This window comes from Pipistrellus kuhlii, unplaced genomic scaffold, assembly GCF_014108245.1.
Source record: "Pipistrellus kuhlii isolate mPipKuh1 unplaced genomic scaffold, mPipKuh1.p scaffold_m20_p_33, whole genome shotgun sequence".
In the NCBI taxonomy this organism is placed as follows: Eukaryota; Metazoa; Chordata; class Mammalia; order Chiroptera; family Vespertilionidae; genus Pipistrellus; species Pipistrellus kuhlii.
Genome location: NW_023425533.1, coordinates 5,660,620 through 5,687,937, shown reverse-complemented (window position 1 = coordinate 5,687,937; position 27,318 = coordinate 5,660,620). Strand labels below are relative to the sequence as shown.

The 27,318-nt window shown below is 37.9% G+C and overlaps 1 protein-coding gene across 3 annotated transcripts in view; it reads right to left on the bottom strand.

Moving 5' to 3' along the window:
* COL4A5 (collagen type IV alpha 5 chain) overlaps nt 1–27,318 on the bottom strand; it is a 358,160-nt gene that overhangs the window by 230,490 nt on the left and 100,352 nt on the right. For all 3 annotated transcript variants that reach the window (XM_036460732.2, XM_036460733.2, XM_036460734.2), the window contains exon 2: nt 22,214–22,273. In XM_036460732.2, coding sequence (XP_036316625.1) covers nt 22,214–22,273 — 60 coding nt within the window. The remainder of the gene's footprint in view (nt 1–22,213; nt 22,274–27,318) is intronic.

Here is a 27,318-nt window from a genome sequence, read left to right as displayed (position 1 = left end):
ACCTACAGAATTAGATTGAATAGGTCTTCTCCGATATCTAAGAATCTGCTTTTTTAACAACCTCCCATTAAATGCTGATGCCACTGGTAGAGAGACAAATTTTGTTTAGGTAATTTTTGACTGTGACATGAATTTTAGATTGTCAACTGATTAATTTCTTGTTCTCATTAGGTATCTAATATTATTTGTTTCTAGCACTGTGTATGTGGACAAAATCCTTCAGGAGAATCTATATGTTTTATTATTTTTGTGTTAAACTTACTTTTATTTATTTAAAAAATGTTTTATTGATTTAGATTTGTTCCTTCCCTATATATTTTTATTAAGGTATTATATATGTACATATTTTACCATTACCCCCTCCACCCCACTCCCATAAATGCCCACTCCCCAGTGTATTGCGACCGTTATGCTTATATGCATGCACACAAGTCCCTCAATTGATCTCTTATCTCCCCAACCTCTCCCTAACCTTCCCGCTGTAATTTGACAGTCTGTTTGATGCTTTACTGCCTCTGTATCTATCTTTTTGTTCATCAGTTTTTAATGTTCTTTATTATCCACAAATGAGTGAGATCGTGTGGTATTTTTCTTTCATTGACTGGCTTATTTCACTTAGCATAATGTTCTCCAGTTCCATCCAGGTTGCTGCAAATGGTAAGAATTCCTTCTTTTTTATAGCAGCATAGTATTCCATTGTGTAGATATACCATAGTTTTCTGATCCATTCATCTGCTGATGGGCACCTAGGCTGTTTCCGAATTTTAGGTGTTGTAAATTGTGCTGCCATGATCATAGGGATGCATATGATCATAGGGATGCATATATCCTTTGTGATCAGTGTTTCTATTGATAGTTTCTTAGGATATATTAATAGAACTGGGATTACTGGGTCAAATGTGAGTTCCATTTTTAGAGTTTTGAGGAAACTCCATACTGTTCTCCACAGTGGCTGCACCACTCTGCATTCCCAACAGCAGTGCACGAGGGTTCCTTTTTCTCCCCATCCCCACCAACACTTGTCATTTTTTGATTTGTTGATGATAGCCATTTTGACAGGTGTGAGATGGTACCACGGTACCGCATTGTCGTTTTCATTTGCATCTCTCAGATAATTAGTGACTTTGAGCATGTTTTCATGTGTCTCTTGGCCTTCCTTCTGTCTTCTTTCGAAAAGATTGTATTTATGTCCATTGCCCATTTTTTATTGGATCATTTATCTTCCTTTTATTAAATTGTAGAAGTTGCCTGTAGATGTTGGAGATTAAACCTTTATTAGTGATAACATTTGTAAATATGTTCTTCCATACAGTGGGGTTTCTCGTTATTTTGATGATCGTTTATTTTGCTGTGAAAAAGCTTTTTATTTTGATGTAGTCCCATTTGTTTATTTTCTATTTAGTTTCCATTGGCTTATGAATAGTGTGACTGAAGAAGTCCTTTTGGTATATGTCTGAGATTTTGCTGCTTGTGGATTCCTCTAGCAGTTTTATAATTTCCTGTCTTATGTTTAAGCCCTGTATCCATTTTGAGTTTATTTTTGTGCATGATGTAACATGGTGATGTAGTTTCATTTTTTTCATGTATCTGTCCAATTTTCCCAACACCATTTATTGAAGAGACTATCTTGACTCATTGTATGTTCATACCTCCTTTGTCAAATATTAATTGAGCATAGTTGTTTGGGTCAATACATGGATTCTCAATTCTATTCCATTGCTCTATGACTCTTTTTGTGCCAATACCAGGCTGTTTTGAGAACAGTGGCTTTATAATACAGCTTGAAATCTGGTATTGAGATACCTCCTATTTTATTCTTCTTTCTCAGGATTGCTGTGGCTATTTGGGGACTTTTTTTATTCTAGACGAATTCTGGCAGAGTTCATTCTAGGTCTTTGAAATGTGTCTTTGGTATTTTAATGGGAGAGCATTGAATCTATAGATTGCTTTGAGTAGAATGGACATTTTAATAATGTTGATTCTGCCAATCCATGAACATGGTATGTTCTTCCATCTGTTTACATCTTCCTCTATCTCTTTTATCAGTGTCCTGTAGTTTTTCTATTCCTCTCTTTCTGGCACACCTATTATATGGATTTTGCTTTGTTTTGTGTTATCCCAAAGTTCCCTTAGGCTCTCCTCCTGCTTTTTAATTTTTTTCTAGAAGATGCTCTACTTGGGTATTTTTTTCCTACCTTGTCTTCTAGGTCACTGTCGCAGTCCTCTGCTTCTTCCAGTCTACACTTGATGCTTTCTACTGAGTTCTTTACAGCAGGGATGTCATTTTTCATTTATTTTTGGTTCTTCATTTCCTCTTGGTTCTTAATCATATTATTGAATTTGTGGTCCATTTTCTTTAGCCACCTTATGACCATTTCTCTGAATTCTTTCTCTGACATGTGGCTTGCCTCTATTTTGTTTACTTTCTTTTCTGGTGATGTCTTCTTTTCTTTCATATGCAGGCTGATTCTTTGTCTCCCCATGGTCTTTCTTGTCTGGATGTCTGGTTATGTAGTTCTCTCTCTCCTCATCCCAGGCAAAATCTGACCTTTCTGTGGTGGAGTGTAGAGCTCCTCTGAATTTTGGGATTTGGGCCAAGTGGGAACCAGTGTTCAGGGGCTCTTAGCTGCTCAGTGGTTGCCTCAGTTGTAGTTTTTCAAGCTTCTGGTAAGATCCACTTTCCCCTTCAAGATGCCATTGTCTCTGTGTCTGAGCCAGTATCTCTGAGAGGGAACCCAGCAGTAGTGGGGGCTGCCCCATCAGGAGAACCCCATCCAGCAGTCCCCCACATTCTCCTGGAGTTTAGCTGTCCCTTAACCCGCCAACTAATACTCCCAGTGCGACCCTCACCTGTTCTTTCTTTCTGCTCCAGGACAAGGCTTGGGGTCTGTCTGTTTATTCCGTCACCATTTTTCTATCCTTCTTCTAAATATATATTTAAATTGTTGATATACAATGGCTCATCTTGGGGGATTTGATCTGCTGGCCAGGCATGCTGGCGGGGATTTCGGGGACAAGGGGAAACACGAGGATGATCGTGTTGCTGGAAGTGAAGTGAAGTGAATGAGGATAGTGGTGTGTGCAGCCTGGTTGGAGGAGGTGAAGCCAGCCAGGATAGCAGAGTGGGCTCAGGCTGAAGGACTGCTACAGATGTAACCTGCACTCTCAGTGCTGCTGATGCTGGGCCCAACTGCAGCAGCCAAGGTCAACATCCCTAAAGTGCTGCTGCCCTTCACGAGAGCCATGCAAGTGAACATATTGGAGGCCACGGAGGGCTGCTACGGGTGGTGAGGAGTTGCCGTGGCCCTGGACTGGTGGTGGGCTGGCACTGCTGGTGCACTGTGTGGGAGAGGTGGTGTGAGCATGTGTCTGATTAAGATATTACATGTGTCCCCATCACCCCATTAGTCCCCCAACCTCCACTTATATGCCCTCACCCCCCTGTTGTCTGTGTCCAAAAATTACTTTTAAAAAGCAATTTTACTGTAGTATCATTAGTATACAATAAATTGCACATATTAAAAGTATATGAATTAAAATTTTTCACATATGTAACAATAATAAATATACCTACCACTAACAAAAATTTCTTAATCGTTTCAAGAAATGTTAGTGGAACATCTGAACTTCCCATGCAAAAATGAATCTAGACACAGACCTTACAACTTCAAAAAATTATCTCAAAATGGGTCAAAGACCTAAATGTAAAATACAAACCTATAAATCTCTTAGAGGATAACATAGGAGGAATCTTAGATGACCTTGGATATAGTGATGACTTCATAGATAGAAAAAACAAATGCATAATGCATTGAAGAAATAATTGATAAGCTATACTCAATTAAATTAAAAACTTTGCTCAGCAAAAGATAATGTCAAGGAGAAATACAAGCCACAGAGTAAGAAATGGTGTTTGCAAAAGGTACATTTGATAAACATCTATTATCCAAAATATACAAAGGACTCTTGAAATTCAACAGTAAGATGAAAATTCAATTTTAAAAAGGGATCAAAAACTTAACAGACACATCGCCAAGGAAGGTACTAAGCATATCAAAGGATGTTCTACATTTGGCATCAAGGAAATGCAAATTAAAACAACAATGAGCTGAAACTGGTTTGGCTCAGTGGATAGAGCCTTGGACTAAGGACTGAAGGGTCCCGGGTTCGATTCCAGTCAGGGACATGTACCTTGGTTGCAGGCACACCCCCAGTTTATGTTTCTCTCTAATCAATGTTTCTAACTCTCTATCCTTCTCCCTTTCTCTCTGTAAAAAAACAACAATAAAATATATATTTTTAAAAAACAACAATGAGATTCTACTACACACCCATTAGAATGCCCAAAAACCAGAACAGTGATGGCAGCAAATGTTGACAAGGGTGTGGAGCAACAGAAACTCTCATTCATTGTTAGTGGGAAGGCAAAATAGTACAGCTGCTTTGGAAGACAGTTGGAGGTGTCTAAATATGAGGAAACTCCATACTGTTTTTCACAGTGGCTACACCAATCTGCATTCCCACCAGCAGTGTGTGAGGGTTCCTTTTTCTCCACATCCTCGCCAAAACTTGTCATTTGTTGATTTGTTGATGATAGCCATTCTGACAGGCTTGAGATGGTACCGCATTGTCATTTTGATTTGCATCTCTCAGATAATTTGTGACTTTGAGCATGACTTTGAGCATGTTTCCATGTGTCTCTTGGCCTTCTTTCTGTCTTCTTTCAAAAAGATTCTATTTAGGTCAGTTGTAATACCAGTCCTAGGAATATATTCTAAGAAACTAGAAACACCGATCACAAAGGATATATGAATCCCTAGGTTCATGGCAGCACAATTTACGATAACTAAGATTTGGAAACAGCCCAGGTGCCCATAAGCAGATGAATGGATAAGAAAACTATGGTATATCTACACAATGGAATACTATGCTGCTATAAAAAAGAAGGAATTCTTACCATTTGCAGCAACCTGGATGGAACTGGAGAACATTATGCTAAGTGAAATAAGCCAGTCAATGAAAGAAAAACACCACACGATCTCACTCATTTGTGGATAATAAAGAACATTATAAACTGATGAAAAAAAGATAGATACAGAGGCAGTAAAACATCAAACAGACTGTCAAATTACAGCGGGAAGGTTAGGGAGAGGTTGGGGAGATAAGAGATCAATTGAGGGACTTGTTTGCATGCATATAAGCATAACTAATGGACGCAAAACACTGGGGGGTGAGGGCATGTATGAAAGTGGAGTAGGGGGGGCAATGGTAAGATGTAGACATATAATACCTTAATAAAAAATGGAAAAAAAGACTAAATATGTCTTCTAATGTCTTTATGGTTTCCCATCTTACATTTAAGTTCTTTATCCATTTTGAGTTTGTGGGTTTTTTTTATGTGTATGGTCTAAGTTGGAGGCCTAGTTTCATTTTATTTTGCATGTATCTGTCCAATATTCCCAACACCATTTATTGACTCCATTGTATGGTCTTGCCTCCTTGGTCAAACATTAATTGAACATAGTGGTTTGGGTCAATTTCTGAGTTCTCTGTTCTTGTGCCAGTGCCAGGCAGTTTTGAGAACAGTGGCTTTGTAATACAGCTTGATATCTGGTATTGAGATCCCTCCTACTTTGCTCTTCTTTCTCAGGATTACTGCAGCTATTTGGACTCTTTTTTTTATTCCAGATAAATTTTTGGAGAGTTCATTCTAGGTCTTTGAAATATGCCATTGGTATTTTAATGGGGGGTGAATTGAATCTATAGATTGCTTTGGGTTAGTATGAACATCTTGATGATGTTAATTCTATCAATCCATGAACACAGTATATTCTTCCTTCTGTTTATATCTTCCTCTATCTCTTTTTTCAACATCCTGTAGTTTTCCGAGTAGAAGTCTTTTACCTCATTAGTAAAGTTTATTTCTAGGTTTCCTAATTTTTTTGATGCAATGACCAATGCAATACTATGTTACTATAAAATGGAAGGAACTCCTACCATTTGAACCAGCATGGATTAAACTGGAGAGCATTATGCTAAGCAAAATAAGTTAGAGAAAGATAAATATCCACATGATCTCTCTCATTTGTGGATTATAATGAACAACCCAAACTGATGAACACAAACAGATCAAGGGACAGAGAAGCATCAATCAACTGCTCAAACTTCAGAGGGAGGTAGGGAAGGGTGGGAGTAAGGGGGAGAAATCAACCAAAGGACTTATATGCATGCATATAAGCCTAAGGAATGGACACATGCACCAGGAAATTGAGGGCATAAATGGGAGTAGGATGGAGGGGGTTGGGGGATAAAGACACATATATAATAACTTAATCAATAATAAAAAAGAGATGAAAAAAACTAAATATGTTCTTATCATATGATCCAGCAAAAGCACTCCTTGAGATTTACTCAAAAGTGTGTAAAACTTATATCCACACAAACACCTGCACACAAATATTCAAATGTTTATAACCACTTTATTCACATTTGTCAAAACTTGGAAGCAACTAAGATATCTTCAATAAGTGAATGTATAAAGAAACTCTGGTATATCCAGACAATGGTATATTATTCAGCACTACAAATAAAAGATCTATTAAGTCATAAAAAGGCATAGAGGAACTTTAAATGCATATTACTATTGTAAGTAAAGATGCCAATCTAGAAAGGCTACATATTGTCTGATTCTAGCTATATGACAACCTGGAAAGGGCACAGCTATTAAAATAGTAAAGTAACCATTGGTTGCCAGAAGTGGGTGAGAGGGTAGAGAAATAGAGGAAAATTTTAGGGCAGTGAAAATATTCTGTATGATAATACAATGATGGATACATATCATTACACACTTGCTCAAATCCACAGAATGACTAATACCAAGAGTTTACACTAAGATAAACTATGGGCTTTGGGTGATAATGATGCATCAATGTAGATTCATCAATTGCTACATGTATACTACTGTTGTGGGGGGTGAGAGTGTTTGAGAGGCTATGTATGAAGGCAGAGGGGTCTCTGGGAAATAACTGTATCTTTAAGTTTTTTTTAAATTCTTTTTTATATATATTTTATTGATTTTTTTTTTTTTTTTACAAAGAGGAAGGGAGAAGGATAGAGAGTTAGAAACATCGATGAGAGAGAAACATTGATCAGCTTCCTCTTGCACACCCCCCACTGGGGATGTGCCTGCAACCAAGGTACATTCCCTTGACCGGAATCAAATCTGGGACCCTTCAGTCCACAGGCCAACGCTCTATCCACTGAGCCAAACCAGTTTCAGCTCTAAGTTTTGCTGTGAAACTAACACAGCTCTAAAATAGAAAGTCTTTAATAAAAAATACTAAAATGAACATTATAAATATTAATTTTTTTCTTTTCCCCACTTTCAAATATCTTCCTCTTACCTCTATCTATCTATCCCCACCCCAGGCAAAGTACAGATTTGCTTTCTGTCACTATAGAAGTTTGCATTTTTTTAGAATTATATATATAAACTATCGTAGAGGCCTGGTGCATGATATTCATGTATGGGGGATGGGGTCTCCTCAGCCCAGCCTGCACCCTCTCCAATCTGGGACCCCTTCGGGGATATCCGACAGATCAGGCCTAAATCAGACAACCCTCTCATAATCCTGGACCACTGGCTCCTAATTGCTCACCTGCCTGCCTGCTTTGTCATCCTTAAATGCCCCTCCTGCTGGCCTGATTGCCCCTCACTGTCTCTGCATGCCAGCCTCATAGCCCCTAACTGCCCTACTGCGGGCCTGGTCACATCTAACTACTTCCCTCCCTCCCTCCCCGCCCCCCCCTGCCAACCTGGTCACCCCCAACTGCCTCCCCTGCCAGCCTAGTTTCCCCTCACTGATCCCCCCGCCAGCCTAATCACCCCCAACTGCCTCCCCTACCAGCCTTATCACCCCCAACTGCTCCCACCCCCAGCTGACCTGGTTGCCCCATGCAGCCTGCTTGTTCAGTCATTTGATCATCCCTCACTAACCCTTCTGCTGGCCTGGTTGCCCCACACATTCTGCTGTTCAGTCATGTGGTCATCACTCACTAACACCCCTACTGGGTTAGTCATAGGCAGCCATCTTGTAGAGGCATGAGGGTTAATTTGCATATCATCTCTTTATTATATAGGTTGGAGTTATACAGAATGTACTCATTTTGTCTAACTTTTCACGCAGCATATATATTTTGAGATTCAGACCTATTGTGGTGTGTATCAATAGTTCATCACTTTTTATTGCTGAGTAGTATTCCATTGTATAAATATACTAAAATATTTTTATTCATCCATCTGGTAATGGGTAGTTGAATTGTTTCCTGTTTTTGGCTATTGCAAATGAAGCTACCATGAACTCATATACAAGTTTTATGTAGACATATACTTTCATTTCTCATTAGTAAAGACTTAAGAGGATGGGGTCATATTATAATTTTGTTTACCTTTTCAAGAAGCTGCCAAAATGTTTTCCAAAGTGTTTGCAGCATTTTAGATTCACATCATCAATCTATGTTAGCTAGTTGCTCCACATCCTTGCCTATACTTGGTATGTTTCTTATTTAATATTTACACATTCTAATGGGTTTACAGAACTACTTCATTATGGTTTTATTATATTATGCATTTCCCTAATTGATAATGTTGAATAACTTTTCATATGTTTATTTGCCATTTATAAATATTCTATGATGAAGTTTCTTAAAATCTTTTGCCAATTTGTTTCTAATTTAATATTATTTGAGGATTTTTTTTAAGTTTTGAGATTTCCTTTTTATCAAATTTATTGGGGTGAAATTGGTTAATAAAATTTTGTAGGTTTCAGGTGTACAATTCTATAATACATCATCTGTATATTGTATTGTGTTTTTACCACCCCATGTCAAGTCTCCTTTCATCACCATTTATCTCCCCAACATCCTCTTCTACCTACCTTCATCCCCACTTCCTTCTGGTAATCACCATACTGTTTGTCTGTGTTTATGAGTTTTTCTTTGTTTGTTTGTTTGTTTATTTTTTCCTTAATCTCTTCACCTTTTTTCAGATTTCTTTTTATATGTTGGATGCAAGACTTAAATATGTGATTTGCAAATATTTTTTTCTTAGACTGTGATTTGTCTTTTCATTTATTTAACAATGTCTGGAAAAGTATAAATTCTTGTTTGATGAAATAGAATTTATTTGTCTTTTCTTTTTTGGATCATGTTTTTTATGTAAAATCTAAGAAATATCTGCCTAAAGAGCAAGAGGATTTTTTCCTATGATTTATTCTGAAGAATTTATAAATTTAGGTTTAAATTTAGAATTATGATCCATTTTGAGATAATTTTATAGAGAGTTCAAATGAGTCACAGTACATTTTTGTTCAATGTGCATATTCAATTCTTTCAGTGTTGTTTGTTGAAAAGATTATTTTTCTCCACTGAATTGCCTTTGCACGTTTGTCAAAAAAAATCAATTCATCATATATCTGTGGACACTTTATTCTGTTCTATTCTTCTATATGTCTTTCCTTCTCTTATCATGTTAACTGTAGTTTTATGCTGTCTTAGAATTGCATTTTATCTGTAGATAAATTTGGAGGGAATTGGCCCATTAATTATATAGAATCTTCTAATCCATGAGCATGATATATATTTCCATTAATTCAGATCTTCTTTTATTACTGCCAGCAATATTTTTGTAGTTTTTAGTGTATAGGATTTGCACATTTTGTCTGATTTATTCCTATATGTTTGAAAATTTTATGCTAATATGAAAGATGATTTTATAATTCCAATTTCCTAGTTTTTCTTTATTAGAACATAGAAATGTAACTGATTTAAGTTTATTGATCTATTTTATTGGTTTTGTTTATTCTGTGATCTTTTTTAACTCACAAGTTTTAAGAGCATTTTAGTATTGCCCTAATTTTTCTACATTGACAAATCATGCCATCTACAAAATAAAGAGACAGTTTTACTTCTTCCTTTCCAGTAGTTTCATCCTTCTTCAGTTGCAAATTTAAACAGAAGTAGTGAGAACAGACATGTTTTTTATCTTAGGAGGAAGGGATGCCATCCTTCTCCATTGAGCATAATTTAAGCTGAAGGGCTTTGGTAGATGCCCCTTAAGGTCAAGAAGACACCCTTTTTTAAAAAATTTGCTGAGAGTTTTTCTTTTTTACTCAGAAACAAATAATGAGTTTTTTTTCTATTTTTTTATTTATTAAATTATTATCTGTGTACATATTTTAAGATTGCCCCCCCTCCCATACATACCCTCCCTCCCCAAAGTTTTGTGTCCATTGGCTGTACTTATATGCATGTATACAAGTCCTTCGGTTGATCTCTTATCTCTCCCAGATCTCCCCACTCTCCCCGCTGTAATTTTACAGTATGCTTGTTGCTTTACTGTCTTTATATCTATCTTTTGGTTTTGTTAAATGTTTTCTCTGCATCTATTGAGGTAATTATATGGTGGGCTTATACTAAGTTTTATTTTTATTTTTTTAATATGGTGGATTACAATTTTTTTTTATTTTTTATCGATTAAGGTATTACATATGTATTATCCCTCTACTGCCCCCCACCCCACTCCCATACATACTCTCATGCCCCTAGTGTCTATGTCCATTGGGTTATGCTTATATTCATGCATACAAGTCTTTTGCTTGACCTCTACCCCTTTCCTCCACCCTCCCCTACCTTCCCTCTGAGGTTTGAGCATCTGATCAATGCTTCTCTGTTTCTGAATCTGTTTTTGTTCATCAGTTTATGTTGCTCATTATAATCTGTAAGTGAATGAGATCATGTGATAATTATCTTTCTCTGTCTGATTTATTTCAATTAGCATAATGCTCTCCAGCTCCATCCATGCTATTGAAAATGTTAGTTCTTTTCTTTTTACAGCAGCATAGTATTCCATTGTGTAGATGTACCACAGTTTTCTAATCCAGTCATCTGCTGATGGACACTTAGGCTGTTTCCAAATCTTCACTACTGTAAATTGTGCTGCTATGAACATAGGAGTGCATATATCCTCTCTGATTGGTGTTTTTTGATTTTCAATGTTAAACCAACTATGCATTCCTGGCATAAATCCCAATTAATAATAATATATTATTCACTTTATATTCTTTTTTTTATAATATTTATCTTATTTTATTTTATTGATTTTTTTACAGAGAGGAAGGGAGAGAGAGAGAGCAAGAAACGTTGATGAGAGAGAAATATCGACCAGCTGCCTCTTTCACACCCCCTACCGGGGATGTGCCTGCAGCCAACATACATGCCCCTGACTGGAATCAAACCTGGGACCCCTCAGTCCACAGACTGACGCACTACCACTGAACCAAATCGGTTTTGGCTATTCGCTTTATATTCTAATGGATCTGATTTCCTGACATTTTGTTAAGGATTTCTGCATCTATGATAAAATGAGAAAAATTTAGTTGTAGCTATGAATTTGTAATTTTGTCTTTGTCTATTTTGGGTAATAGGACATATTAGTTTCATAAAATTAGTTGGGCATAAGTCTATTTTCTGAAAGAGTTTATGAAAAATTGATGTAGTCTCTTATATAGATGTTTCATATAATTCACCAGTGAAAACTTTGGTCTGAAATTTTTTGTGTGTAGGAAGTTTTTGAGAGTCCAATTTCCTTAGTAAATATAGGGGTATTCATATTTTGTTTGAGTTAGTTTGTAAGTTAGTTTTAGATCATGTTGTTTATCAAGTTACTTTTCCATCTTCACTAAGTTGTTGAATTTATTGTTATAAAGTTGTAAAGTTGTTTATAATTTCCCTTATTTTTCATATTTGCAATATTATTCTTAAAATTGGTTACTTGTATTTTCTATTATCTTATCAGTCATGCTAGCAAGCAATTAACAAATTTTGGCTGTATAATGTTTTTCTATTATTTTCTAGTCCATATATTATTTCTCATTTTGTCATTATTTCTTATTTTAAATTGAAATTGCTTGCACTTTTATACCTTCTTAACTGGGGAAACTTAAATCACTGATTTGATATCTCTCTTCTTTTTTAAAATAGGTATTTAAAGCTATTTTCACTAAACCCTGCTTTAACTCAATCCCACTCTTCTCAGTATGTTGCATTTCAATCATTATACAACTTTAAATATTTTCTAATTTTCCTTGTGATTTCTTCATTGCTCTATCAGTTATTTATAATAGTGCTTTTTAAATTCGAAGTAATTGGGATTTTTGACAGATCTTATTATTATTGATTTCTTATTCATTCCATGTGCTAAGATAATACTAGTATACTATACTGATGTTTTTAATCTTTTGATATTGATAGGGTCTCATTTTATGGCCCATTATATAGTCTATCGTGGGAAAATTTCATATGCCTTTGAAAAAATCACATTCTGTAGTTATTGGATATAAAACTCTATACCAGGTATATCAGTTAAAAATGCAGGTTTTTTTCAATAGATGGAGTTGCACATACTAGTTAGTATGTTGATATATACGCGATTTGATATGTATGCTATTTTTTGTATTGACAGCAAACTTCAAAACTTCATATGTCAAATTTTCTGAAAGCGTTAACATCATAGATATTTTTACTCTTAAAAATGTTTAATTTCGACAGTTTGAGGGAGGATCCAAGATGGCTGCTCGGGTAGACACCTAACCACCGCAGCACACAACAATTTCAATGGAATACAACTAAAATGTAGAGTGGACATTGCCCAGAGCTACAGGTAGTCGACTGACTGAAAATTCTACAACAAGAAGGAAAGAGAAAACCAGAAGGAAAATCAGAGGAGCTGAAAAAAGCCTAGGGTACAGAGACATGCTGTGCGCATGCACGCACGCACGCACAGAGAGGATGCAGCCGGAGAGGAGGAGAGGGCTGGGTGCTGCCTGGCGTTCCCTAGCAGGAAGGAAATAAAACCCCCGGCCTGGGCTGAACCCCCAAACCAGCAGCGCTGAGCCCCAGTTATGGGCCAGACCCTGGGGACCCAGCTTGGGCAAGGGGAGACGGGGCTGTGAGATGGAATCCCAGGGGAGCGGCAAAAAGCAGGGCCCCCGGAGTCGCGCGCACATTGTGCGCAGAGGACTGAAGGTTGACTCTGATGCTGAATTACCCTAGCCGGAAGAAACAAAGCGTCCGGAGGTCCTGAGCCCCACTCCCAACCACCCCCGAACTCCAGTTCTGGGCCAATCCTTGGGGACCCAAGCTCAAGCAGAGGGAGACGGGGCTGTGAGGTGGAGTCCTGGGAGAGCGGCGAAAGGCAGAGCCCCCAGGAGTCGCACACATTGCTCGCAAGGGAAGGAATGTTGACTCTGATGCTGTATTGCCCTGGAGGGAAGAAACAAAATCTCCAGCGGTGCTGAGTCCCACTCCTGACTGCCCTGAACTCCAGTTCTAGGCCAATCCCTGGGGACCCAGGCTCAAGCAGAGGGAGACGGGGCTGTGAGGTAGAGTCCTGGGGGAGCAGCGAAAAGCAGAGCCCCCAGAGTCACGCACATTGTGTGCAGAGGACAGTCTGTTGACTCTGATCCTAGACTCCCCTAGCGGGAAGGAGAAAAAAAGCTCCAGACTGGAGGAACACGATGAGGAGCAGGAGCCCCTGCCGGACACCGGCCAGCTGGGCACCAGCAAGGAGCCGGGCGACGGGGCCCCCGGCGGGGGGGGGGGGGGGCCCCTGAGCCTTCGACTGCTGAGTGCAGGCAATGGAGCCAAGGCCAGGGGCTGCTTCCTGGGTGGTGCCGACCCCGGCAACAGGCTGAAGCATCACAGGAGCCCACGGAGAACAAAGGGGTGCCACAGGCCAACCTGCTGAGCTCCCAGGACAAGGAGGAAGAAACCAAAGAAGTTCTCAATGTGAAGAAATCAAGTGAGAGCAGAAGATAGTAAAATTACTTAAGAAAGAACACAAAGAAGATCTTGAAAAATCAAAGACTAAGTCAGAACTCAACTCACCAGCCAACATTGCAACATAAATGCGTTTAAAAAAAAAAAAAAAAAAAAAAAAGGACAGAATGTTGGAACAGCGGCAGCCAGTCCTAGAGTGGCCAGGCACAAGGCAATGGCCGCCGGGCCTGGAGCAGCAACGGCCAGGCCCCAGAGCAGCAGCAGCCAGAACCAGAGCATCAACAGCCAGCACTGGAGCAGCCAGACCTGGGGCAGTGGCAGCCAGGCCTGAGGCGGAGGCGGCCAAGCCCAGGGTGGCCAGTCCAGGATCACCCAGACCCGGAGTAGCCGGGCCCGTAGAAGCCGGGCCCAGAGCAGCCGGGTCAGGAGAAGCCAGGCCCAGAACAGCAGTAGCCAAGCCTGGAGCATCCAGGCCAGGAGCGGCCAGGCTCGGAGTGGCCGGGACTGGGGCAGCAGCTGCCAGGCTGGGAGCAGCCAGGCCCGGAGTGGCTGGGCCCGGAGCAGCCGGGCCCAGAGCAGCCGGGTTGGGTGCGGCCAGGCCCGGAGCAGCAGCTGCCAGGCTGGGAGCAGCCAAGCTCAGAGCAGCCGGGTCCGGTGTGGCTAGGCCTGGAGCAGCAGCTGCCAGGCTGGGAGCGGCCAGGCCCGGAGCAGCAGCAGCCAAATCCAGAGCAACTAGGTCGGGAGCTGCAGTGGCCAGACCCGGAGCAGCCGGTTGTGGAACGAACCAGAGCAACAGAGGCCAGGCCCGGAGCAGCCAGGCCCAGAACAGCTCGCTCCTCACCTGCCCCTGCCCCAAGGCTGCCTCTCAGACATGGCTGGAAACTTTTGCGGGAACTTGAGGGTCTGCTGAAACAAGTGATGAAGGCTTAGATCTGGATGTGTTGAGTTAGTATAGTGCTGGGGTGTTGATCTGTGAGTGCCTTGGGTGGGGCCTGGATGAGGCTGGTTGACCTATTTGGAAATGTCTTTTGTGTGAAGTGTATCATTGGGCATGTGGAGGTATTATTGATATGAGAAAATGCTAAGTAACTGATTTACTATCTGAAAAGGGATTTACTATCGGGGAAAGGGAGGGAGGAAGAGACTGAACATAAACTGTGCACCTATGGATGAGGACAATGGGGGATGGGGAGGGAGCAGAGGGTGGGGTGGGAACCTGGTGGAGGGGGGAAGAAATGAGGAACCTTTGTAATAATATGAACAATAAAGATTGATAAAAAAAAAATGTTCAATTTCATGCCCGAAAAGACCATTTGTGGGAAGTTTTAATTCATGACTTTATTTTGAAGAAAAGTGCTGCTGAAAGTTATCATACACTTCGGGCAGCTTATGGTGAACATGTTCCATCTCAAGATACTTGTGAACACTGGTTTACTAGTAAACACTTTAAAAGTGATGATTTCGATGTGAAAGACAAAGAAAGTCCAGGTCAACCGAAAAAAGTTTGAAAACCAACAATTATAAACATTATTGAATGAAGATGTGTGTCAAGCTCAAAAACAACTTGCAGAAAGATTAAACGTTGCTCAGCAAACAATTTCTGATAATTTACAAGCAATGGGTAAGATTTAAAGGAAGGAAAATGGGTGCCACATCAACTGAATAAAAAACAAATGGAAAACCAAAAAGTCATCAGTAAAATGTTGCTTCAAAGGCAAGAAAGAAAGTCTCTTTTGTATGGAATTGTGACTGGCAATGAAAAGTGGATTTATTTTGAGAATCCTCAAAGCACAAAATCATGGGTTGATCTAGGTCAGTCATCAACATTGACTGCAAGGCCAAATCACTTTGGAAAGAAGACAATGTTTTGGGTTTGGAGCAGTGGCCGGCAAACTCATTATTCGACAGAGCCAAATATCAACAGTACAATGATTGAAATTTCTTTTGAGAGCCAAATTTTTTAAACTTAAACTTCTAACGCCACTTCTTCAAAATAGACTCTTCCAGGCCATGGTACTTTGTGGAAGAGCCACAGTCAAGGGGCCAAAGAGCCGCATGTGGCTCGAGAGCCACAGTTTGCCTACCACGGGTTTGGTGGAATCAGGAAGTTGTGGTGTGTTATGGGCTTCTAAAACCAGGTATAATCGTTAATACTGATCACTATTGACAACAAATAATCAATTTGAATGATGCTTTGATTGCAAATCGAACAGAATGGGCCAGAAGACACAGCAAAGTAATTTTGCTCCACGATAACACACCATCACACATTCAAAACCAGTTAAAAACATTTTAAAAGATCTTGTCTGGGAAGTATTAACCCACTAGCTGTATTCACCAGACCTTGCTCCTTTAGATTATCACTTGTTCTGATGCATGGCACATGCACTTTCTGAGCAGCACTTCAAAACTTACAAAGAAGTACTTTAGAAAATTAACTTTCATTTGAAATGCTAACAACAAGATACCCATGAAAAACATACATGGTGTCAAAACAAGCCAGAGGAAAATCATTTTGGGGAAAAAATGTAAAGGGATCCCAAGTCAAATTTATAGAAAATATCCCTTTATTAACTTTTGGTCGAGAATATGTTTGTATATTTTCAGAAAACAACTCCGAGACCATGTGGATTCCTGCAACAGAGAGGAATTGATAGGAGTGCCCCAGCCACAAAGACAGAAGAGAATCAGTCCAGAGATGGAAGTTGCTGACAACGCCTTGCCATACTAGCAGACAGCAGCTGTGCATCGCTGAAGGATGCCCAGCACCAAACCAGCAATGGTCGGAACTGAATCAACACCATTTGTCAACCAACCAGATCTGAAATACCATGGCTGACATGTATGCATAAGGAACTGTTTGACATTGAAATGGGGACTCAAAAGAACTGTTGGCCCAAAAAGGAACTCACTACAGACTGATTTATTTGCCTCTCAGCATAACCATTATGGCTTGTCTCAGTTTCAGTACTTATAAGGGAATTCCTTGTATCACATGATCTAACACACCTAGAGGAAATCATGAACAACGTAAATTGATGAACAGAAACAGAACTGGAGACAGAGAAGCAGTAATCAGACTGTCAAGCCTCAGAGGGAAGGTAGGGGAGGGTGGGGGCAAAGGGGAGATATCAACCAAAGGACATGTGTGCATGCATATAAGCCTAACCAGACAACAGGGAGTGGGCATGCATGGGGAGGGGTTTGGGATGAGAATGGGGGGATGAGGACAATTATGTGACACCATAATCAATAAAGAATTTTTTTTAAAAAGTGGAAAATTGGGTCTCTGAATGGTTTGCCTCAAAACAAGAAAAGTTCTGTCTTACCTGGTTTGGCTCAATGGGATAGAGATTGAATTGGGGACTGAAAGGTCTGGGTTCAATTCCAGTTAAGGGCACATGCCCAGGTTGCAGGCTCGATCCCCAGCAGGGGTCATGCAGGAAACAGCCAATCGATGATTCTCTCTCATCATTGATGTTTCTAATGTTTCTATCTCTCTCCCTTCCTCTGAAATCAATAAAAATATATTTAAAAAAAAACAAGAAAAGGTTTTTTGGGATATCTCCACAGATTACCTGAAAGATGGGGAAAATGTGTAGCTAGCGAATAAAGCACTTTTGATGTTTATCTTGAAATTATCATGTTTTCTTTTATTACAAAATCCACATTATTAACTGGTACACCTGGTATATGTCAGTTAGGTCTAGACTGTTAGTAGTGTAGTTCAAATCACCTATGCCTTTACAATTTTTTTTTCTATTCTGCTAATGACAGATAGGAGTATTAGGATCTACAACTATAATTGTGGATTTGCCTATTTCTCTCTTTAATTCTGTCAGTTTGGGCTTCTGTTATTATGCTTTTTTTAAAAAAAAATTCTCACCCAAGGATATACTGTAGTTGTTTTTATTGGTTTCGGAGAGAGAGAAGCATCTATGTTCAGTTGCCTCCTGTACGGATACCAATCTGGAATTGAACCCACAACGTAGGTATGTGCCCTAACTGGTAATCAAACCCATAACTTTTTGGTGTTTGGGATGACACTGCAACCAACTGAACCACCCAGCCAGGGTTTTTGTTATGCTTTTGAAGCTCTGTTGTTGTTTTAAACAGTCTTTTAGCCTGAAGAAATTTATTTTAGTGCAAATATGCTGATGAAAAATTCTCTCATGTTTTATGACCAGAATATGTCTTAAATTTGCTTTTATTTTTATGTGTATTTTCACTATATATACAGATATTTTCAATTATGATTTTTTAAATTAAATTTTATTGGGGTGACATTAGTCAACATGAACATATAGGTTTCATTGTGGATTACTAATTTACAAAATATGTATATAGGACTATGTGCCCACCACCCAAAGTGTCAAATCTCCTGTCACCTCATATTAGGACCCCTTTCTACTTCTACCCCTTCCCTCTGGCAACCACCACATTGCAGTTTGTGTCCATAAGTTTTAGTTTTATATCCCACATATGAATTAAATCATATATTTCTTAGCTTTTTTTGTCTGACTTATTTCACTTCACATAATGTCCACAAAGTTCACCCATGTTGTAAATGATGCTATTTCATCTTTTTTTATGGCCATGTAGCACTCTATTGTGTATATATACCATATCTTCTTTATCCAGTCCTCTATTGCAGGGCACTTTGGCTGTTTCCAACTCTTGGCCACCGTGAATAATGCTGCAGTAAGCATAGGGGTGCATATATCTTTGCATATAAATAATTTTGAGTTTTTTGGGTATATACCCAGGATTGGGGTTGTTGGGTCAGATGATAGCTCTATTTTTCATTTTTTGAGGAATCACCAGACTGCCTTCCATAGTGGTTGTACCAGTCTACATTCCCTCTCCAACACTTGTTGCTTGTCTTGTTGATAATGGCCATTCTAACTGGTGATATCTCATTGTAGTTTTAATTTGCATTTCCCTGATTGCCAGTGAGGTTAAACATCTTTTCATATATCTATTGTCTGTTTGTCTTCTTGGGAGAGGTGTGTTTTCAGGTCCTCTGACATCTTTTTGATTGGGTTATTTGTATGATATGGAACTTGATTGGAGAGAACATATTAAGGACTTGACCCCAAAGGCAATGAAGTAAAGGCAAATGAATGGGACTTTATCAAACTGAAGAGCTTCTGCACAGCAAAAGAAACAGACAACAAAACAAACAGCAGCCAACCAGATGGGAGTTGATATTTGTAAACAGTAGCTCTGACAAAGTTTTAATTTCCAAAGTACATAAAGAACTCATAAAACTCAATGATGATTTTATATTGTACATTATCCATACTTTTTTATGAGAATTCTGTCTATCCTCAGTTATGATATTGTGCCCCAAAACTAGTATATAATGTGTATTTTTTCTTTAGCCTCTTTCAGATTTTCTTTTAATCACAGATGTTTTTATTTTCTCAGTAGATCCATTATGATATGCCTGGGTATAGTTTTCTTTGTTTTTATCCTGCTTGGGTTGTGCTGAACTTCTTAAATTTATGTTTTTCTGTAAATTTATTTTTTTTCACCAAGTGTGGAAAATGCTTGCCATTACTAATGCCTCATTAATTATTATTATTTTTACTTCCCTGTTTTCCCCTCCTGTTCTTATAGGATTCCATTTACAATACATTTGTATTAAATCATTTAATACTGTTTCACAGGTCACTGAGGACCTATTTATTTTCCTTCTCTTTGTTCTTCAAATTGGATTTTTCTTCAAATTAATCTTTAATTTCACTGACCCTTTCTTCAGTCATCTCCAACCAGCTGTTAAAAGCCCATCTGGTAAATTGCTCTTATATTTTGCTTTTAAATGTAGATTTTCCTATTTCTTTCAGTTTCCAGTGCTCTGTTATGATTCTCTGTTCATTCATTCTGAGATGACTTCCCTTTAAAATAATAAATATATTTAACCTATTGGCTTAAAAAAATCACTGTCTAGAATTTCTAACATCTGTGTTATTTTAAGTTAGTTATCACTGACTGAACTTTTTCTGACTATGGGTCACTTTTACCTGCTACTTCTTATGTCTAGTAAGTTTTAATTGCATATTGTCATTGTAGTTAATATGTAGACATCCTGTATTATTCTCCTGTCTCTGGAAAGTATTGAGATTTTATTTAAGGAAATCACTAACTCAGCTAAACTAAACCTTAAAACTTTGTTTTCCCTTCACTGGACAGCAATTAAATTTTATGTTTACTTATTGCCATTCCTTTTTGCTGGGTTGTATGAATCATCCTTTACATGTAAATTTCAGGATTCAACCAAGAATTTGTGTGGAGTTTAGAATAAGCATTTTTTGGCTATCCCCTTTATGGCTCCCTTCATACCAACATAACTGCCATCACTTCAAAGCCATTCTGGCATCCTCACTTCTGTCCTCTGACTTCTCAATCCAGTAAGATTGTGCCATCGTGTCTAGTTTCTGACCATCCTATCCCATGCAGACTGAACAGTGCACTCAGGAGAAAAGCAACATAAATGCAAACTTGCACAATTAACTTCCTTTCTTTCAAGGGTAGAATCCTTTATCATATTTATTTTTTATTTTTGGTCACTCTCCTGTGCCATTAAATAGCTATTATATTTTGTCCAGAGTGTATACTTCTTATCTCAAGAAGACTTAATTTGATAAACGTCACTGTACAAATATCAGAAAGGAATCACTCTGATTTTATTTACAGATAGCATCATTTACTATAAAACTACTCCCATCAAACTGTTATTAAAATAGATGTTTAACATAACACTATTAGATTATTATGAGGTCGTATCACTTTATCCATGGGGGTACATTCCAAGACCCTCAGTTGATGCCTGAAACTACATATAATACTGAACTTTATACATAGCTTTTTCTCATACATACATACTTATGATAAAGTTTAATTCATAAATTAGGCACAGTAGAAGATTACCAATAATAACATAATAAGCTTGAACAATTATAACATTATACTGTAATAAAAGTTTTTTGTCTTTCTCACTCAAAATATCTTAGTATCCTATTACTCACCCTTTTTTGTGATAATATGATATGATATAATTCCTAGTTGAAGTAAGGTGATTGACATAAGTCTTTTGATGTAGTGTTAGGCAACTACTGACCTTCTGGTGATATAGTTAGGAAGTGACTAATGGACAGATAGTGTATACAGCATGGATACCCTGGACAGAGAGGTGGTTCATATATTGGACAGGATGGAGCATAATGGTGCAAGATTTCACACTCTACCTAGAATGGCACATAATTTAAAACTTATGCCGAAACCGGTTTGGCTCAGTGGATAGAGCACCAGCCTGCGGACTGAAGGCTCCCGAGTTCGATTCCAGTCAAGGGCATGTACCTTGGTTGTGGGCACATCCCCAGTAGGGGACGTGCAAGAGGCAGCTGATTGATGACTCTCATCGATGTTTCTAACTATTTCTCTCCCTTCCTCTCTATAAAAAAATCAATAAAATACATTTTAAAACACTTATGAATTTCTTATTTCTGTTCATTTAATATTTTTTAACCTCAGAAGACTGTGGGTAAGAAAACAATAGAAAGTAAAACCATGAATAGAAGGGAACTACTATAATAGGTGGTCTGGTAAGAGAAAAGTGGGTTACATGATGAAATGGAGCTTAGAAATATAACATTGAAAAACAAAGAGGTTTCTTTACTCCAGGACTTTTAAACACATTAATATGCCAGTGAACTTTTATATTCCTAAACAGAATGTGGTCTTGAATAGTGTCCCAAACTTTTTCATATGTAATTAGTAGCATTCACTCGTTTATTCAAAAATATTTATTGAGCCCGAAGAGTGGAAACTAGAGTATAATCCGCTTTTTCCTTACAACTCTCATAGAGCCACAATTCACTATCTCTTTTTAATCTTTCAATTTTAATGTGAGTCACTGACTCATAGTGGCTAGGTTTATGCTATTTAATACTCACCAATACTTAGTAATCATCATATGTATACAACAGGCGTGCTGTTGTGGAAAAGTGAGATAAAAATAGAGATGTACCAATAATTAACTTACCTAGACTACATACGTATACACAAAATTGTCTAGCATGGTATCCAGCACAGATTAGTAGCCTAATAAATGTTTGGTTCCTTCTTAAGTGTTTTTCTCCTTCTTTTAGTTATTACGTGCTAACCTAGAACATCTATTTTATGGCTTTTTATAGAAAATATGTTCTGAGCCATGCAACAATTAGTCTAATCCTTACAACTGCCTACAATAAACACTAGAATTCATTTTACTTATTAGGTGCTGAGGTAGAAATCCAGTGCTTTAAAAAAAAAACATTAAAAACATTATTATCCTGTTTTTCCTATGTTTTCAAAGGCCCATCTCAGATCTTACCTTTTCTCCTTTTATAGCAGTACAGTCACACTTTGATCCTGGAGAACACCCATGGCAAGCCTATAAAGAAAGAGAAATGGGGAGAAAAATCATTAAATGTAAACCTGAAAATCAGACACTGATTAACATCTCAACTGAATTCAACAATTCAAAATTTAAAAAAAAATACTGGAAAAATATTTTACTGTATACCCCTTCACCTTTTCCATTCATCTGCTCACCTTTGAGTAACCATCCCTTTGATTTCTGTTTCTATTAGTCTATTTTTGTGTTGTGTTGTTTTGTTTGTTTAGATTCCACATGTAAGTGAAACTATATGGTATTTGTCTCTCTCAACCTGACTTACTTTACTTAGTATAATGCCCTCTAGAACCCCCATGTTGTCAAAAATGGCAATATTTTATTCTTTTTTATTGCTGTGTTACATTGCATTGTGTAGGTAAATATATCATTCATCCACTCATTTATCGGTGGACACCTCAGTTGCTTCCATATCTTGGGTATCTTACCTAATAAAAGGACAAACATGCAAATTAACCATCACTCCACTATGCCCACAGCCAGATTGAATATGCAAATTAACCCAACAAAGATGGAGGTCAATTTGGATATTCAGGCTTGGAGCGGCTGGGAAGGGCTTGATGCCTGTTATGAGGGTAAGGGGGGCAGTGGAGGGAGCTACTGGAACAGAGCTCTGCACAGAAGTGAGGACTTGCAGGCTTTCAAGTGGGCAGGGAGCTGGTACATGCCAACTCCTGGGAAGCTTGGAGTGAAGCCAGGGGAAGGAAGGCTTATTCTTGCACGAATATCATGCAAAAGGCCTCTATTTGTAAATCTCCATACTGTTTTTCATAGTGCCTGCACCAATTTGCAGTCACACCAACAGTGCACATCCTTGCCAACACATGTTATATAACAAATTTTTATAATTTTAAAGCAAAAATATATTTTTTAAAAATGAATAAGAAATTCATAAAACTTCTGTGTAATATAATTTGCCATTGACCACGCTCTTAGGAACTCCCTTTTTAAAATATATATATATATATATATATATATATATATATATATATATATATATATATATTTTATTGATTTTTTACAGAGAGGAAGAGGGAGGGATAGAGAATTAGAAACATCGATGAGAAAGGATCATTGATCAGCTGCCTCTTGCACACCCCCTACTGGGGATGTGCCTGCAACCAAGGTACATGCCTTGACCGAAATCAAACCCGGGACCCTTCAGTCCGCAGACAGACGCTCTATCCACTGAGCCAAACTGGTTTCAGCAGGAACTCCCTTTTCCCTCCTATCATCTCCTATAAGAAATTACCTATCAATCCATATTAACAGTAACCTTGGCAACTAGCCAAGAAGTTGCTTCTTCTTTACATTCTTGAGCAATCATGGAGCATAAAATACATAATACTATCTTTAACCATCATTCTAGTAGCACAGTCTTATTAGCTTCAGGATTTACTGAAAATATTATTCCCACAGCCTGGGAATATAATAGCTACTACTAACTATTTTATTCACTTATATTAATAATTGAGTACCTAAAGCCAGGAAAATGTCTTCCTTTAAAAGAAAGGTCTATTAAACAAGAAGATAATAGATGACTTCTGCCTTCCAGAACTATACTTTACTCTGGCATGAAACTCAATGACTTAGAAAAATAAATAGTAATTAGTTTAACATAGGCAGAGACCTCAGTATGCTTCTCATCAAATAAGAGAAAATTTATGTAATGTAAATACCAAATAATGTTTATCAATGCTCAGCCTTGGGAGCCTATAATTTAAAAAGTAACTTAGCTTCCTTCCCAACATTCCATGCTTTCCTTTACTCCACTCATGACCAGATTTTCTTCCCCAATGCTTATTGAAGTACTGAGCTCATTCTTTTAGTTAGAACCTCTAACATGCTAAAACTCCTTTTACTAATTACATAAGAACAAACAACAATGGCCTGATGCTGGGGGAATTTTTCACTTATATTCCAAGAGGCTGTTCCAGAAAAATATGTTTGTGCCCAGCCAGCATGGCTTAATAGTTGAACAACGACCTGTGAACGAACCAGGCGATCACAGTTCAATTCCTGGTCACAGCACATGCCCGAGTTGTGGTTGTGGGATCAATTCCCAGCAGAAGGCTTGCAGGAAGCAGCCCATCAATGATTCTCTCTCATAACTGACGTTTATATCTCTATCTCTCTTTCCCTTCCTCTCTAAAATCAATAAAAAATATATTTTAAAATATATGTGTGATATTTCTTGTGTTTTTTTGTTGTTCTATTTTTTCATTCTGAGACAGGGAGAGGAAGGGGATGGAAAGGAGAGAAAAAAAGAGGAGAGAGAGAGAAGGAGAGAGAGAGAGAGAGAGAGAGAAAGAGAGAGAGAGAGAGAGAGAGAGAGAGAGAGAGAGAGAGAGAGAGAGAGAGAGAGATATTGATTTGCTGTTCTACTTATTTATGCATTCATTGATTGTGTCTTATACGTGCCCTGACTGGAGATTGAACCCACAACCTTGGCATATCAGGATGTCACTCTAACCAAGTGAACTATGCCTATTTGCCACATTTACAATCTAAAGTCTGTTATGTAGCCATTATTTATTATACATAGATGACAATGTTTTGAACTCATAAACCATATTATAGGTTAAATAGACTTATTCATCAAACATGAACTGAGTATTATTAGAGTCCAGAAAACTTGTTAGGCAATAAAGATGAATAAAACACAGACCCTTTAAACATATATAACATTAAGTACTCCAATCTAAAATATTCTTAAGTCAATGTGGAAAAGTACACTAGAAGATGCAGCTAATTAAAGAACTCTTTCAAAAACTGTAGAAAATGTCAAAACTGGTTTGGCTCAATGGATAGAGAGTCAGCCTGCAGACTGAAAGGTCCCAGGTTTAATTCTGGTCAAGGGCACGTACGCTGGTTGCAGGCACATCCCCATAAGGGGGCATGCAGGAGGCAGCTGATAGATGTTTCTCTCTTATCAATGTTTCGAACTCTCTATCTCTCCCCCTTCCTCTCTTTAAAAAAAAAATCAATAAAATATATATATTTTTAAAACTGTAGAAAAACCTATTTAATTATACAAAGTTACCAAAGACAGGTGAAGCAATAAAATGATGCAATTAGAGTAATGTTTTAAATATTTTAGTGTGGTAGAAAATCATAAAATATAAACTAAGGAAGATATTTTTAATCAGATAGTAAAACACATTGTAAGACAACACTAATTAAAACAGTATGGTGTTGATCAAAGATTAGGCAGCTGAATAGAAAAATCAGAAATAGATTCTCTCCCTCTCTCTCTCTCTCTCTCTCTCTCTCTCTCTCTCTCTCTCTTTCTTTCACACACACACACACACATACACACACCCCACATACACACTCCTGAAATATAATAAAAGTTAGGGTATCATATAGATGTAAAAATAATGGATTGTTCAGCATTTGGTGCTACAAAAAGTATACAAAACAATGCATTTAGATCCTAAGCTTCTACAATAAAAAAACAACAACCACCAAATATAAGACTTTAAAGTACAAATAAAGTCAAACTTCTGTACACATTAGGAATACTTTAAAAAAAAAACTCTCAAAATACGGATACTAGGATACCATCTTAGAGGTTCTGTTTCAATAAGCATGAGTTTGGCTAACAGATTCTAAAATTTTAATAAACATCTCTGAATAATTCTTATTCATATGTTACAAAATATATACTACCAATTGATGTCATGGAGCAATAAGAAAAACTTCAATAAAGTAGTTGTTAGGTATTCAGACCAATATGGCTACTTAAAAAAGAAACTAACTAAAGATGCTTCAAAATGTAAAAATATCTTAAAAACATCAAAGAGGAGCAATATAGGATTTTTTTAAATTAAAAAACTCTTTATTGTTGAGAGTATTACAGATATCCCTCATTGCCCACTTCCATCTGGTTCCCACCCTGTGACAGGCCTTCACCATGCTATTATCTGTGTCCATAGAAATGCATAAATGCATATAAGATATTTGGTTAATCTCTTCCTGCCTCCCCTTCCCTCTGAGATTCATCAGTTTGTTCCATGTTTCCATACCTCTGATTCTATTTTATTCATCAGTTTATATTGTTCATTCGAGTCCTTGTTCCTTTATTTTGATTTTTAGATTCAATTGTTGATAGATATGTATATATTGCTATTTTATTTTTCAAACTTTTGAACTTTTTTCTGGATCCCCCCTTTATTCTCTTTATTTGTTTTATTGATTAAGGTATTACATATGTGTCCTTATTCCCCCATTACCTCTCAACCCCCCCAAATCATGCCCTCACTCCGCTGTTGTCTGTGTCCATTCATTAGGCTTATATGCATGCATACAAGTCCTTTGGATGATCTCTCTCCCTTACCCCCATCCTCCCCTATCTTCCCTCTGAAGTTTGAGCATCTAAATGATGCTTCTCTGTCTCTGGAGCTGTTTGTGTTCATCAGTTTATGTTGTGCATTATATTCCACATATGAGTGAGATCATGTGATATTTATCTTTCTCTGGATTATTTCACTTAGCATAATGCTGTCCAGTTCCATCCATACTATTGCAAATGGTAAGAATCCCTTCTTTTTTACTGCAGTGTAGTATTCCATTGTGTAGATGTACCACAGTTTTTTTAATCCACTCATCTGCTGATAGGCATTTAGGCTGTTTCCAAATTTTCACTATTGTAAATTGTGCTGCTATGAACATAGGGGTGCATATATCCTTTCTTATTGGTGTTCCTAGTTTCTTGGGATATATTCCTAGAAGTGGAAATACTGGGTCAAATGAGAGTTCCATTTTTAGTTTATTGAGGAAACTCCATACTGTTCTCCACAGTGACTGCACCAGTCTGCATTCCCACCAGCAGTGCACGAGGGTTCCTTTTTCTCCACATCCTCACCAACACTTGTCATTTGTTGATGATAGCCATTCTGAACTTTTGAATTTTTCTTTTCTCTTCTTCCTTTTCTTAAGGATTACCCTTCAACATTTCATGTAACAACTGGTTTGATGGTGATGAACTCCTTTAGCTTTTTCATGTCTGATGCTCTTTATCA